General features: G+C 43.3%; 1 protein-coding gene across 1 annotated transcript in view; it reads left to right on the forward strand.

Annotated features, from left to right (window-relative positions):
• The window catches only part of LOC145392144 (nephrin-like), a 236,979-nt gene that overhangs the window by 83,175 nt on the left and 137,576 nt on the right, over window positions 1–16,228 (forward strand). Inside the window, exon 6 of the mRNA XM_080266596.1 lies at window positions 9,083–9,373. Coding sequence (XP_080122722.1) covers window positions 9,083–9,373 — 291 coding nt within the window. The remainder of the gene's footprint in view (window positions 1–9,082; window positions 9,374–16,228) is intronic.

Genomic DNA, 16,228 nt, shown 5'->3' on the forward strand with positions numbered 1-16,228 from the left:
GTAGTAGTAGTAGTAGTAGTAGTAATAGTTGTTGTTGTTGTAGTACTCCCAGTATCATCTGAAACGTGAACCCAGTGAACTGCAGGCTTAAACTGCCCTTCTGCATCCCACCTTTCTCCGTCGGGGGGATAGGGAATTGGGGGATGGGGTATTGGGGGATGGGGAATTGGGGGATGGGGTATTGGGGGATAGGGAATTGGGGGGCAGGGAATTGGGGGATGGGGAATTGGAGGATAGGGAATTGGGGGATGGGGAATTGGGGGACAGGGAACTGGGGGATGGGGAATTGAGGGATGGGGAATTGGCGGATAGCGTAACATTGAAGGTGTTAAGTACTTCTCCATACCTCTCTTTTTATTTTTTTTCGTCTATTCATCTCACCTCTCATCTCGTTCACCCCTCCTCTCCCCTCCTCCTCATCTCATCTCTTCTCATTTCTCCCTCCAACTTCTCAGTTAATTCCCCTCACCTCACCTTCCTTCATCTCACCCCTCATCTCACTCGCCTCACCTGGGCTCATTTCTGCTCATCTCACCCCTCCTCCCTTCTCCTCGTCTCAAAGGGTTTAAATCCACCTAAATGAGATTACCCGCAGCACGGAGGTTGAGTAGTGTAGTATGTGGTGGTGGTAGCTGTGGTAGATTGTGGTGGTGGTGGCAACTGTGGCTAAGTGTGGTGGGAGCTTGAGTGGTGTAGTGTGGTGGTGGTGGAAGTGTTGGGTACATTGTGGTAGTGGTGGAGTGGTCAATGGATGTGGTAGGGATTGGTGTGGTAGTGATAATTGTGGTTGGGATTAGCAGTGACAGTTGTGGTAGGCTGTGATAGTGGTAGTGATTAGTGGTGTTGCTGTGGTAGAGATTGATGTGGTAATGATAGTTGTGGCCGGAACTGGTACTGTTAGCTGTGGTAGAGGAGGCTGAGAGGTGTAACGTGCTGTGGTGGAAATGGTTGTGGTGGACTGTGGCAGGACTGAAAGGGAATAACTGGGGTGGATGTGGTAGGGAATGGCGATATGTTGGTGGCTGAATGGAGGTGTGTAGTAGTGTTGTTTTGCTTTTGTTGTTGTTGTTGCTTTCCGCCCGAGTCTGCCTGGCCAAGTACACCCTTCGACTACAGGTGGTGAGAATGTGTGGTGGCTGTGGTGGTGAAAGTGTGTGGTGGTGGTGAAAGTGTGTAGTGGTGGTGACGAAAGTGTGTAGTGGTAGTGGTGAAAATGTGTAATGGTGGTGGCGGTGGTGGTTGCGGTGATAGTGTGTAGTGGTGGTGGTGGCGGTGGTGGTTGCGGTGAAAGTGTGTAGTGGTGGTGAAAGTGTTTGGTGGTGGTGGTGGTGGTGGTAGTGGTGGCAGAGTATGATATTGGTGGTAGGTAATGGTAGTGCATGTGGTATGGACTGGTTGGACATTTGGTAGCGGTGATGCCATAAAATAACTTGGTAGGGAATGCTAACGAATTTGGTACTAGGTTAAGGTGAGTGGTAGGGAGGATAAGAAGGACTGGTAGTGCATTTGGTAGTGACTGATGGCGCGTTTGGTAGGGATTGGTAGTGTATTTTTAAGCGATTCGTACATCATTTGGTAGTAGTGGTGTAATTGTGGTAGGGATTGGTATGGAACTGTGGGAACTAGCAGTGCATTTGGTAGGCAGCATAATATATGGTAGGGATGGTTAGTGCATTTGGTAGATGAGTGAGTGCAATAGGTGATGGTGGTGGTGGTGGTGGTGGTGGTGATGGTGGTGGTGGTGCGGCTGACTGGTTAAGTAATGTCATGATTCGGGTACCTGTCCGTGTGTGGGATGACTTATGGTGTGGTGGTGCATGTGGTGACTGTGGTGGGGACGGTGGTTTGTGGACTGTGGTAGTGATGGTGGTAGTGATGTGGTGTGACTGTACTGATGACGTGTGGCATGACCTCTTGTGGTGGTGTGGTGTGGTGCGGTGTGATGTGGTGGAATGACTTCTTGTGGTGGTTCTGGTGTGATGAAGAGGTGTGAATGTGGTAAATGTAGTGGGGATGTGGTGGTGATGGCCGTATGATGTGGAGGTGGAGCAGATGAAGTGACTATGGTGATGGTAGTCGTAATGTGGCATAGTTTTAAGTTTGTGTGGTTGTGGTGACTGTGGTGGGGATGGTGGTAGTGAGGATTGCAGTGGTAAGGAACAGATGTAATAGTGCTGATGCTGACTGCGGTGTCGAACGGCTTCTGTTGCTGTTGTTATTGTTGCCGTGGTGGTGGTGGTGGCTACTATGCTGTCGATATGGTGGTGACTGGGGTTGTGGTAATTGTGGTAGGAACTGTTGTGGTGATATTTAGTTATGGTGAGGATGTGTGGATATGGTGATGACTGTGACTGTGGTAACTGTGGTGGGGGTGATTATGGCAGGGTATACTGTAGTTACGGTGTGGATGTGTGGATATGGCGATGGTCATGGTTGTGATGACTGCTGTGGCAATGGCTGTGGTGGAGTGTAGCTATTGTAATGATGTGGTAACTGTGGCGGTCGTCGGCGTGGTATAGGTGTGGTGTGAATGTGTTGTTTGTGGTAGGGAAGATGGTAGTCCTTAAGGCAGTTGTGGTGGGATCAGATGTGGTGTGGATGTGGTGAGGATCAGATGTGGTGCGGATGTGTTGTGATGGGGATCAGCTGTAGTGTGGATGTGGTGGGGATCAGCTGTAGTGTGGATGTGGTGATTCCAACTGTGGTGTGGTGAGTGTGGTGGTATGAATGACAGCGACTGTGGTGAAGGAGGTTGTGTATATGACTGTGATTATAACTACTCCAATAAAAACCAAGTTGTGGTACTGTGGTAGAGGCAGAGAGTGATGCATGTGGTTGTGGTGGTGGTGGTAACTGTGGTAGTTGTGGACAGATCAGGAATGTGGTGGTGGTGGTGGTAGATGCAAACAAATCATTCCAGCGGTGACGACTGATGCTGGTAATTCATTTTTAAAAGCGATGCAAAATGAATGAAAATAACTGTGAGAATAACTGTGCAAGGGACAAACAGAGGATATACTAGTTACATTGTTAATTGTTTTGACGGAAAGTTACTGCGCTAATCAGAATATTTACAGAAACTTGTGGCAGGGATCAGCTGTGGATGTGACGGCTGCTGTGGTGGAAACAAATAAAAGGTTTCGTGGTGGAGAAAATATGTGGGGTGGGAGGTGGATGGTAACAGAGGGGAATTAACAGGAGTAATGGTAAGTTTGGGTTACCATCATCACCATCATAGTGACGGGTAAATTGTTGTGTATCATCATCATCACCACCACCATCATCATCATCACCGTCATCATCATCAGCCGCATAATTGTGGCTGAGATGAACGATCAAATGTAAGTGATGATGATGATGATAGCGATGATGATGAATTCTATACCTTCATCATCAATCATCATCATCATCATCACCATTCACTGAACCAATCTCCACCACCTAACAAACACACAAAACAAACAGACACAAACACATAATTTGGTAGACCCCTAACGCCAGCAAATCCAATCGAACGAGACTCACCCACCTAATTGTGACAAAGGAGGGGAGAAGGTAGCACTGAATAACGCATGGGGAGTGGGTGTGACGGCGTGGGAGAGGCAGAGGGTGTGGGAGTGGCTGTGGGTGTTGAGTGGGATTGGTAGAGAGCGTGGGTGTGGGGAAGGTGTGGGAGAGGTAGAAGGTGTGGGAGTGAAAGAAGGAGGGAGAGTGGCTGTGGGTGTTGCGTGGGAGTGGTAGAGAGGGTGGGTGTGGGAAAGGTAGCACTGAATAAGGAAGACGAAGAGGATGAGGGAGAGAAAAGAAGCGAGGGAGAGGGAGTGGGAGAGGGAGTGAGAGAGAAGAGGATACCACTGAATAAAGGATGGGGAGCAAGTGTGAAGGAGGAAGTGGGATGGGAGAGTGGAGCGAATGGAAGTGAAGTGGGAGTACAAGTGGGAGAAGGAGAGGGAGTAGGAGTGGGACTAGGAGGGGAGAGAGTTGCACCGAGTATGGCAGGAAGAGAGAGAGAGAGAGAGAGAGAGAGAGAGAGAGAGAGAGAGAGAGAGAGAGAGAGAGGGAGGTAAGCAACATAAAGGAGATGTGGCCAGGTAACTAACTCTATATCAAGGTCTTGTTCTAGGCCGGGAAGGAGGGGAAAAAGAGGGGAAATATGGGGATGAGAAGGAGGGTTGGGGGATGACAGGTGAAAACTGAGGGTGGAGAGGGGAAGAGAGGGATGGAGAGGAGGTGGGGGTGAGGGAGGGATGGAGAGGAGGTGGGGGTGAGGGAGGGGTGGAGAGGGAGTGGGGGCGAAAAAGGATGAAAATGGTGGGGTGGGCTGGGAAGGAAGGAGGCGACTGGTGGGTGGGAAGGAGATGGGAGTGAGGAGGGAAAGGGGAGAGGGGTGATGGGGGATACAGAGGGGGAAGAGAGGCGGTGGGTGAGAGGGAGGGGGGATCAGGGAGTGCTGACCCATAGCATAATCGGATAAGGCTTTAGGGTAATCTGACCGAAAACAAATGGATGGTGATAAAACACACACACACACACACACACACACACACACACACACACACACACACACACACACACACACACACACACACACACCAGAAAAAAATACAACCCTGACAAATAAATTACGGTGAACATACAACACTTTGAAGGCCTAGAAATGCACAACGGAGAATGAACTTATAACAAGGTAACCAGTGACGTAACAAGCCAATTAGTGTCAATTAGCCATTACGGGGGAGGGCAATTACAAGTACAGGCAACAGTAGAGTCAACAGTGAAGAGCCAACAGTGAAGTGACAACCAACAGTACTATTAATCTAACTAGACTTTACATTATCTAATATACGATGACGTTGTCTTGGAAACACCGTGTTGCTGTATGATCAATGTAACCCTCTAACACCCGAGACAACTCTAGCAATGTGTTTCATCTGACGTCGCAAAATCGTCTGAAGTTAACTAGAAAAATATTGCATGATTTCTGTAGTGCAGGTAAATGGTTTAATATTATTATCGAATCTCTTTTTAAAGAGGAAAACGGGTCAACTCCATGTAAAAAAAAAAAATATATATATATGCAATGGACTACAAGTAAGTTTAAATTTTTTCGTAAGTTTTTTGTTACCTATCCACTCGGACACAAACATACCAACAAACAATCCGTCCTGATGTCAATACCCTGCCCATTTCGTGTCAAGGGTTAATAGCGAAGACTGGAACCATCCCTACCATAACTCCCCCGCCAAAGAGTTAGATGGCACGCAATAAGGGTCATTTTCCATTACTTTAGCTCGGAATGTCAAAGGTCAGGAGGTCAATGGAATGGCGATATCTTTTTTCTCCTCACAGATTTTTTTTTCCTTTTGGTCTGGTATTACTGAAGATGCAAAGACACACATGAACATAAATACATACATAAAGATTCATACACACAGGCATCTATACACATTTTATACATACATAACTGCAAACATAACTGGATACACAGACACTCACACATACCTTAATTCAATCACACATGCACACACATTAATTCACTCAATCACACACACACACACACACACACACACACACACACACACACACACACACACACACATACACACATACACACACACACACACACACTTGCATTCCCAGTTTTTTCTCGCAATCTTAAAGCCAAATCACTCAGCCCAGAAAAATCAAGGTTTATTAAGATTATTGGAAGGACGATTTTTCTCTTATTCCTGCTGCTTCCACACGATTTCTTTCGGCTTGGAAGAGCGTTTTTGATAGTGAAGGGGTTAAGGAAAGGTATATATATATATATATATATATATATATATACTCGAGCTGCAGGGGTATATATATATATATATATATATATATATATATATATATATATATATATATATATATATATATGTATTTTACCCCTGCAGCTCGAGTATCTGTATCAAAATTATAAAATGGTATAAAGCCAGCAGGATTTTTTTTTTCTGAATTTGGTATTCTCTCTCTCTCTTAGCGTCAGAAGTTTTCTCTATCTATTCATCTATTAGTATCTATTTATCTACCTATCAGTATCTGTCTCGTAACTATAATTCAAATATGCTGATTTCATAGTAACACTCACTCCCCTCCACCTCCACTCTCTCTCTCTCTCTCTCTCTCTCAAAAGGTCAAAGTTCATAAAGTAACAGGAATCGACCTCATGGCTACTCGCGTACAACTGCCGGCGTCTGGTGGTCTAGGGGGTCAAGGTCATAAAGGGTCAAGGTCACGTGCTCTATCCTGAGGTCAAATCTTGGAAAGGCGACAGGAGTTTATTCACATATTTATTTTTAATTATTTTTCTATTAATGTAGCTATTTTATCCAACTATCGGTCTATCTATTTCCATCTATCTCTCTACCTGTCTGCTTGTCCATTCATCTATTTATCTACATTTGTTTCAATCATCTATCTATATCATCTATCTATCTAATGTACCGTATCTACCTACCTATCCATCTATCTATCTGTTATTCTATCATTTATTTATCTGTCTTCGCCTTAGCTGCAAAATTTTCAGTACTCCTAATTTTTCTTAATTTTGGGGGTACATGCATTTTTTTTTTTCGACAAATAAGTTTTTTTTTTTCGATTTTTTCTTAAACTGAAAAATTTCCCAGCCAAAAAGTTTTCAGTAATATTATTTTTTTCATGTTGCTGTATGAATAAATTTTTGCACACGACTATTTTCTCAGCAGTTTCATTTTTTTTTTCTTCAGTTTTCTCCCCTACAAGAAACTTTTAATTTTTTTTTTTCTTTGCTTTGCTGGAGTTTTCATGAATTTCCTCGCTGCCACGCTAATCCTGTGTGTGTGTGTGGTGTGTGTGTGTGTGGTGTGTGTGTGTGTGTGTGTGTGTGTGTGTGTGTGTGTGTGTGTGTGTGTGTGTGTGTGTTATATTGCCTTCCCTCCTCCTTCCATCACCACCTTGATCACTCTCGCCTGGTCTTCAATGTTCCCCCTTTTAATCAGTCTCCCATTGGATCCCCATGATTGAATCTCTCTCTCTCTCTCTCTCTCTCCTTCGCTCCTTTCATCTTCTTTTCACACCATTCGTCCCTTCTTGTCTTGGCTTCTTCTCTCTGCATTTCATTTCTTATTTATTATTTTTCTATCGTTCGCGTTAATTCTACTCTCTGTCCTATAGGAAGGTTTCAGTCTTATTGAGGGATGGATAGATACACGGATAGATAAAGTGATACATTCATATACATACCTACATACATATACATATATACATACATTACAAACACATATATACAGTAGATACAATACAAACGTACATCCATATTATCCATCTATCTCTATCTCTTTATATATCTACAGTACTTATCTATTTAACAATAACATGGACTGAATGACTGCAAAAATGTCACTTCCAAACCAAATCAAGAGAAAGTCATTACGAAGAGCCTTTCCCTTTAAGATGTAAAGACACATACATTTGGAAGTCTGAAGGTTACTGAAAAAGGGGACAGACAAACCAAGGCTCTCTGCTCAATAAAAATCCATCTATGTATATACTGTATATATGGTTGATCTGAAATGATGATAAGTGAACTGGTATGGAGGCGTATAAAAACTGAAAGGGAAAAGCATGCATGAAGTGTTGAGTGGCACGTTTAATAGCAGTTCGTAGCTTAGAGATTGATGCAACACTGCGACGATGAGAAAGAGAGAATGCACGTAATCAGAGAATAGGCGTAAAATGATACGAAAAAGCCTCTGACTCCACCCAGTATAGAAGTGCTGTAGGCTATGTGAGAATGATGTATCAAGTGATCCCCTCCTTCCCCTATTACATATAAATATTTTCTTGGAGGGAACAATTAGCGGCCTTCTAGCCTTTGGTTCTTTTTTCCTTGCATATAATGAAAAAAAACAAAAAACGCCCCCACCGCACAAAGTAACTAGACACCACACAGGGACAAATATGGCGACTTAAGCAACAACTACCGTATGTATAGATATGGATGACAAGGAGACGGTTCAGCACAGCCAATCTTTGAGAAACACTTTTTCGTATGTGATATTTTCAGGGGAGAACTATTTTTCACTTCTATTTATTTTTTATTCATTTGCTTTTTCCCATTTGTAAATAATAATATAACTTCACACCGAAATTAAGGGAGAACTATTTGTCATTTTTTTTTATCTTTCATTAAATTACTTCTCATCTGTAAAATATATAACTTCATACCGAAATATTTATGTATATTGTGAGTGCCAATATATTTTTCTTAATGGGTCCCTAAAGCCATATTCTCCCTCCTCTCTCTCTCTCTCTCTCTCTCTCTCTCTCTCTCTCTTCCCATCTGATTACCTCTCTCTCCTCTTTTTCTGTTTACCTATGAAACAATTAATCAGTTGATCAACCTGGATATCAACCTATGCCTGGACCTATATACCTAATCTCTCTCTCTCTCTGTCTGTCTATCTATCCATCCCTATAACCCTGACGTAATCTGCCCTCTCATTCACCCTTCTAATAACTCATAAATCATCTATTATTTGGGCCTCTGACCTTTCCAAAGCCATCAACATCAGTCTTATTCTCTCTCTCTCTCTCTCTCTCTCTCTCTCTCAAACCACATCGATTCTCTCCCAACAACACGCCAACTTCATCTTTCATACCCTATGCCACTTCTTTATCGTCCACTAATACAGCTAATCCATACTCCACACGTCACCAAAATCCAATCCATTAAATAATCGACTCCTTATCGCTATTATCTTATTTCACAATCTCTCCAATAGTCACGTTAATGGAATACGCAGGAACCCGAAACAGGAGGAGAAGAAAGGAGAAAGGCAGCGTCTTTCCCTCATCAAGTACGAAGCTAACACTCAACCCTTAAAATATAAATGAAGTAACACACACACACACACTGGTAACTTTTTTTTTCATAATAATTTACGAACCCACAAATCAACATCAACCACAAATAAATGATGTAACACACAGACACAGACACAGACACAGACACACACACACACACACACACACACACACACACACAAAGTCACTAATGTCCTTTTTTCTCCAGATCCCCCAGGTCAACCCAGCATCTCAGGGTACGAATCCGGGGAAGTCTTGCAGGCAGGTGAACGTCGCACCTTGACCTGCCGTGTGATGGGGGGCAATCCACGACCCTGGGTGCTGTGGTACCGCGATGGCCAGCTCCTCGACGACACAACGACCCAGGACGACATAGGGGTGTTCAACGCGTACGAGGTGGTGGTGACGGCGGAGGAGGACGGGGCTGTGTATGAGTGTAGCGTCACCAATGATTTGCTGGAGAACCCCTACACAGCCAACGTCACACTCACGGTCTACTGTAAGTGTTGGTTTACTTGTGCTAATTTCAAGGCTGCTTTTCCTGTCTCTGGTTAGTGTTCACGGTTACTCTTCCTGTCTCTTTGCTAGTGTTCAAGGTTGCTCTTCCTGTTTCTGGCCGGTGTTCAAGGCTGCTCTTCCTGTCTCTTGCTAGTGTTCAAGGTTGCTCTTCTTGTCTCTTGCTAGCGTTCAAGGCTGCTCTTCCTGTCCCTGGCTAGTGTTCAAGGTTGCTCTCCCTGTCTCTTGCTAGTGTTCAAGACTGCTCTTCCTGTCTCTCGCTAGCGTTAAGAAATTACCTGATTCTGCTTTATGATTTTCTCTTCCTGTCAAGAAATTACAGTACTTGACTGGCTACTTTTATGATGGTTTTCTTAGAGTTACGATATGTTTCAGTAGATGCTTTATTTCTTTATTGGTTTTATGGTTTACTAGTTATTCTGACTGACCGCACGATGAAGGCAAATCAGACCGTCCCATAACACAAAAAATAATATATAAAAAATGAAAAATTGGGGGATTCCCTACACCAAGGCAAACTCAATTTTTAAATACGTGCGAGGCAGCCTAAATCGTCAAAATGAACTGTTTTATCTGCAATAAAAAAAAAAAACCGTTTTAACTTACATAAAGACAATAAACATATTGGTAGAGAAAAATGAAACTGAAATAAAATAAAACCATAAAATGTGTTAATATAAAGAGTAAACAACCCCATGGAAAATGAGGCCACGTTTTAGTAAACTACCCCATGGAAAATGAGGCCACGTTTTAGTAAACTACCCCATGGAAAATGAGGCCACGTTTTAACTTTCAATATATATATATATATATATATATATATATATATATATATATATATATATGCTGAGAAAGAATAATGGTGTCACTGAAATAACATGAAACTATAAAAATTGTGTCAATATGAGACGAGTAAATAAACCCCGAGGAGGAAGAGGCCCCAGCAAGATGTCCGGACTGGTAAACAAACACAGGTAAATAAACTCAGGTAAACAAACGGACAGGTGGAGGTGCTGGCAGGCGAATGGCGCGGAGTGGAGTGAAGTGGAGTGTGTGTTACCGCGAGTGTGTCAACAGTTAAGTGCAAATGGGAGTATGAGAGGGGTGTGGAGAGGTGAAGGGGAGAGGAGCAGAAGTGAGTTGAGCCGGGTGGAGTGGAGTGGAGTGGAGTGGAGTGGAGTGGAGTGGAGTGGCGTGGCGTGGCGTGGCGTGGCGTGGCGTGGCGTGGAGTGGAATGGAATGGAGTGGAGTGGAGTGGAGTGGCTTGGAAAGTCTGAGGCACTAGAAACTCGCCTAATGGTATCTTGCGTTGGGGGGATGGCTCAGTCTGCTTGTATGGGCGTGGGTGTAGCTGTCGGATAGGAAAACAGAAACGATCCAGGATACCTATTGATAACCGTGATTGTGCCGTCCCCGAAACACACGAAAAATCGCTCGGTGACGTGGAAAAGGGAGCGCTATACTTGGACCACCCTGTCTTTCAACCTTTTTAATACTAGTCTTGTACTGATGTGATTATTATTATTCTCAATTAACTGGAATGATGGAGGGAACAGAGGGAAGCGTTAGGAGAATGAGTATTAACCAGTTCATTATTATTATTATTATTATTACTAGCCTACTACTGCTACTACTATAACCACCACCACTACCAACAACAACAATAACAACAACTACCATTACCACTACTATTATCATTATTATTATCGTTATCATTATTATTATTAGCGTCAGATGTTTTCCCGCCGCTCAGGGTACAACTCTCGAACTGACAGGCTTGATAATATTCCCAATTTCCTGTCGTGATGGAGAGGACGGATGGGAACGCGACGATTTAAGTATTAATTCACGCGCACACACACACACACACACACACACACACACACACACACACACACACACACAATGATAGATAGATTTCGACAGACACTCACACAGATACACACAGACAGACAGGCACACACAGACACACAAACACACAGATATACAGTAGACAGACAGACAGACAGACAGACAGACACACACACACACACACACACACACACACACACACACACACACGCACACACGGGTATTCCATTTTCTGAGTGAACTGACATTAGCAATTATAATACCATGTTCTGTGCTTCCTAATTAACGATAGTACGTGTTAGGTAGACGGAGAACCGAGCTGTGAGGGCTGGGGAGGAGGGGGAGGGGGTGGGAAGAAGGGGTAGAGTAGTGGGGAGAGGGTGGGAGGATGGGGTAGAGTGGAGTGGTGGGGAGAGGAATGGCGCTGGTTATGGCTTGGGAGCTGAAAAGGGAGTTGAAGGGACGGGAGAGGGGGAAAGGGGGTAGGGAAGTGGGGGGAGGGAGATAGGCGGGAGGGAGATAGGGGGGAGCAGGATTGGGGGCCAGGGAGAGGGGTTCAGAGATTAGGATTTGGGGAGGGGTCAAGGAGGGAACAAAGTTGGGAAAGAGGGGTAAGGTGGAGGGGTTGTATGAGGGAGAGTTGCCTATTATGTGAGAAGGGGTCGTTGATGAGTAGGAACATAATACGCCCCATCACAAGGCTGATAGGTACCAGTAAATTTAATGTGGAAAAATAAATAAGCACAATTCTTAGTGTGTTTCTTGGGTAAAGGATTCAACTCCTCCATCCCAAAGACAAGTTTTCGACTCACTCTCTCTCTCTCTCTCTCTCTCTCCCTCTCAGCTTAGGAACTGGGGAGGCTAAATTCAATCAAATTCTTCAAAACAATATCTCCTTCTAAACAGACACACACACACACACACACACACCTGAGTATTGATAGCAAAAATACAATTCCGTCCTGCTAAGAACGAGAAAGAGGTAGAAGGGCGAAGTGGAAGGGTGTATGAGGGAGGATGGCTTGAAGTGGCGGTGGGTCGTGATGGAGAGGCCTGGGGGGGTTTTACTCGAGGCCTCCTAGGATGAGCACTGGGATTAAGCGTCCGATGGAGACACGCAGACCGACAGAAGGATTTGTTGGAGAGAGAGAGAGAGAGAGAGAGAGAGAGAGAGAGAGAGAGAGAGAGAGAGAGAGAGAGAGAGAGAGGGTAGAGCTTGATTTTTTTTTTTTTTCCCTAACGCTGGCTACATAGAGCTCATCATCAGAACGCCCTGTGTAGCCGGAAACGGTAGAGAAAATAAATCAATCTGTAACCTCTCTCTCTCTCTCTCAACATTTCCACTTGTCATAGAGGATCATCTACAGACGGATTTGTGAAGAGTTAGAAGTGTTTGCTTTCGCCTGGTCAAGATCCGTAACCCCTTTTACCTCTTTTGATGGCCAGGTGCAGTCAGATTGGAAAATATGACTAGAAACCAAGGAGATTCAATCCTCCCTCAGAGCTAGGGTTTATAACTTTCACACACACACACAAATAGGTAAATAAATGATCAATTTTTACCCTGATTTTGACTCAACTTACACACACACACACACACACACACACACACACACACACACACACACACGCACGCACGCACACACACACACACACACACACACACACACACACACACACACACACACACTGCAAGCTGTATATGATCACCATGACATTACCACACACCGAAGCGAGGTAAAACAGGCTGCATAATGACTCAGGCGGGTTTCCATGACGACGCAGAGAAGCATCAGCACAATATATTTTCTCGTCTTCCGTTTTCCGTTTCTGGCGGCGGTGACTTTCTTTACGATGAATAAAGTAAGTCTGTCGTTGGCTGGAAGATGCCATGAAACAGATAACAGTACCATTATCAACACTAACCCTGTTTAAAATTAAGAGTAGTTACAATAGAAAGTAAATCCACAAAAATAATGAAAAAAATAAAAGATGAGGGCGAAAGGACTCCGAATATCTGTGTATAAAAAACTGACATGTATTTAAGAGAAAGATAATGCTACATCAAAAATGCTCAGAGCGTGTTGCAATATCAAGCCAGAATTTTAACCTTTATCGTCTGACCCTGACCTTCGTCCCTTCACCAAACCCATAAAATAAAATAAAAAATAATGATAATGATGGTGGTGATGATGATGATGATGATGATGACTGATGATGATAATGGTGATGTTCACTGATAATAATAATAATAATAATAATAATAATAATAATAATAATAATAACAATAATAATAATAATAATAATCTGTAAAAAAAAGGCACTTCCCCACATTTGCACCAAGGCTCGAATTCTCGTCGGGGAAGGAGGCACACAAACACCTCTACCTTAGCGATTTATTTTTGGATATGGCTGGTTAATATCCTTTTGTACGCTATTTACGCAGAGTATGACGACATTGGCAGGATTTATAGACAGACAGATAGACAGACAGAGAGATAGGCGGACAGACACACAGATAACAACAACAGATCAAAATAAATAAAAATAAAGTTCTTAAATCGCATCAAGGTAGTGGGAGGGCAATGCGTGAGAGTACGTGTGGATTTTTTTTTAAATCAGGGAAGGAGGGATTAATAAAACAATAAATTAAATCCCAACGCCAAAGCAGGATCCCAAAGTAAATTCCAATGGCAAAGCAAACAAAGTAAATCCCAATGTCAAAGAAGGATCCCAAAGTAAATCCCAACATCAAAGCAGGATCCCAAAGTAAATCCCAAAATAAAGAAGAATCCCAAAGTAAATCCCAACGTCAAAGGAGGATCCCAAAGTAAATCCCAATGTCAAGGCAGGATCTCAAAGTAAATCCCAATGTCAAGGGAGGATCCAAAAGTGAATCCCAATGTCAAAGCAAACAAAGTAAATCCCAAAATAAAGCAGGATCCCAAAGTAAATCCCACCATCAGAGCAGAGAATTCCAAGGTTTAGGTAGCATCTCAGACTTATTTATAATTCTAGATAAAATTTTGGGGTGAAGCCCGCATTTTTTTTTTTTTTTATAAATAACAGAACGGAGGAAGGAAAAACAAATGGGTAAAAAATAATAATCCATACACCAGATTACTGGTGTCCTCTGTTCATAAAATATCTGTAACAGTTAGACTTGAACAGTTGTAGGTTGAAATTTGGAGGAAAACAACTCTGGGGAAGCGAGTTCCAGAGATGCAGTTCGGGGAATGAAAGAATTCTGATAGGCAGAAGTTCTGCAATATGGTTGAGTGACATTCCAGTCATGAGCGCTACCAGATGCCCGTGTAGCACGAGGGAAGGCATGGAGAGGTGGCACCATGGACGCAACTTCGTCTGAGCATTTGCCAAAAAATATCTGTAAAATAATGCAAGGGAGGCAACATTCCTTCTTACTTGCAGGGGAGGTAGTTTATATGTAATGGCAGGGTTGTTAATGATTCTAACGGCTTTATTCTGAATTTTGTCTAGCTGTCTTAATGCAACCTCTCCACAATGCAACCTCTCCATAATAAAGATAACTAGAATGTATACCAATAAAATGTCTAGTTTCTATGACACTAATAACAGCTAACTTTACTTGGGTGTCACTTTATTATGGGTTATGGGCGTGTAATGGAATAAGCTAATATCAATAAAGGAAGGTAGACTGCTTTGTGAGGCCTGATATGCACGCTAGGTTTTATTTTTAGGGTGGTGTGTGTGTGTGTGTGTGTGTGTGTGTGTGTGTGTGTGTGTGTGTGTGTGTGTGTGTGTGTGTGTGTGTGTGTGTGTGTGTGTGTGTGTGTGTGTGTGTGTGTGTGCGTCATTTTTATATTTGTGGGACGTGGGTAATGAGAAGCAGTCATGCGTGTGCGTGTGTGTGCGTGCGTGTATGTGTGTTTGTGTCGCATCAGGTGACTATGTATGTTGAGCTTGGAGTGACGTGTGTGTGTGTGTGTGTGTGTGTGTGTGTGTGTGTGTGTGTGTGTGTGTGTGTGTGTGTGTGTGTGTGTGTGTGTGTGTGTGTAATTAACAAGCATCAAAAAATATATATACATCAAGGTTGTACATGTGGTCTGAATAATTTGAAACAAAATCAAACAGATAAAAAACACTAGAAAATAATGACACGTGAAAAACCACCGAAACAAACTGAAAACCTGACGAAAAAAAAAGAAACTACTCAATATACGAGACATCAGCAAAACCAAAGCGAGACGTGGAAAGGCACACACACACACACACACACACACACACACACACACACACACACACAGGCAAATCTGCAGCACCGGCATGCGAGAGAGAGAGAGAGAGAGAGAGAGAATACAAAAATAACTCAATAAATACACAACAAAAGACAAAGAAAACGGCGAGAAAAACACAAGGAAAATATCAACATGAGACAAGACAAAGAAAAAATAAAGAAAAGAGGCCCCCCCCCCTCCCTTGGTCGCCTTCGCTTGGACGCATCTGCTATTTATTCTGCGTGTCATAAATCCCCGGACAAATCCCCCGGCCGGAGTTAAGTAAAGGATAGAGGGAGGATTTAAAACGATAATATTTCACAGGCTTACATCCCAACGCCAATAAAATACCGAAATTATTTTTTGGCATAGATGAATTTATGTTTTTGTGGGTGTGGGGAAGGGGGAGAAAGACAGCGGAAAGGGGAGAAGGGGAGGGGAAGGGGGTTCTGTGGGGAGGCTTTGTGTGCGGGGTGGGGTTGGTGTGTGTGTGTGTGTGTGTGTGTGTGTGTGTGTGTGTGTGTGTGTGTGTGTGTGTGTGTGTGTGTGTGTGTGTGTGTGTGTGTGTGTGTGTGTGTGTGTGTGTGTGTGTGTGTGTTTCTTCCTTCGTATACCCCGGCCTCCCTCTCCTTCGGTCTATTTAATAAATGTTTATATATCTGTTTATCCCACCCCCTTCTCTATCTATCTGCCTTTATGTCTATCTATCTGTATTCTCCCCGCTCTCTCTC

The sequence above is a fragment of the Coenobita brevimanus genome, chromosome 21, assembly GCF_032717465.1.
Source record: "Coenobita brevimanus isolate Jiangsu-jjx chromosome 21, ASM3271746v2, whole genome shotgun sequence".
In the NCBI taxonomy this organism is placed as follows: Eukaryota; Metazoa; Arthropoda; class Malacostraca; order Decapoda; family Coenobitidae; genus Coenobita; species Coenobita brevimanus.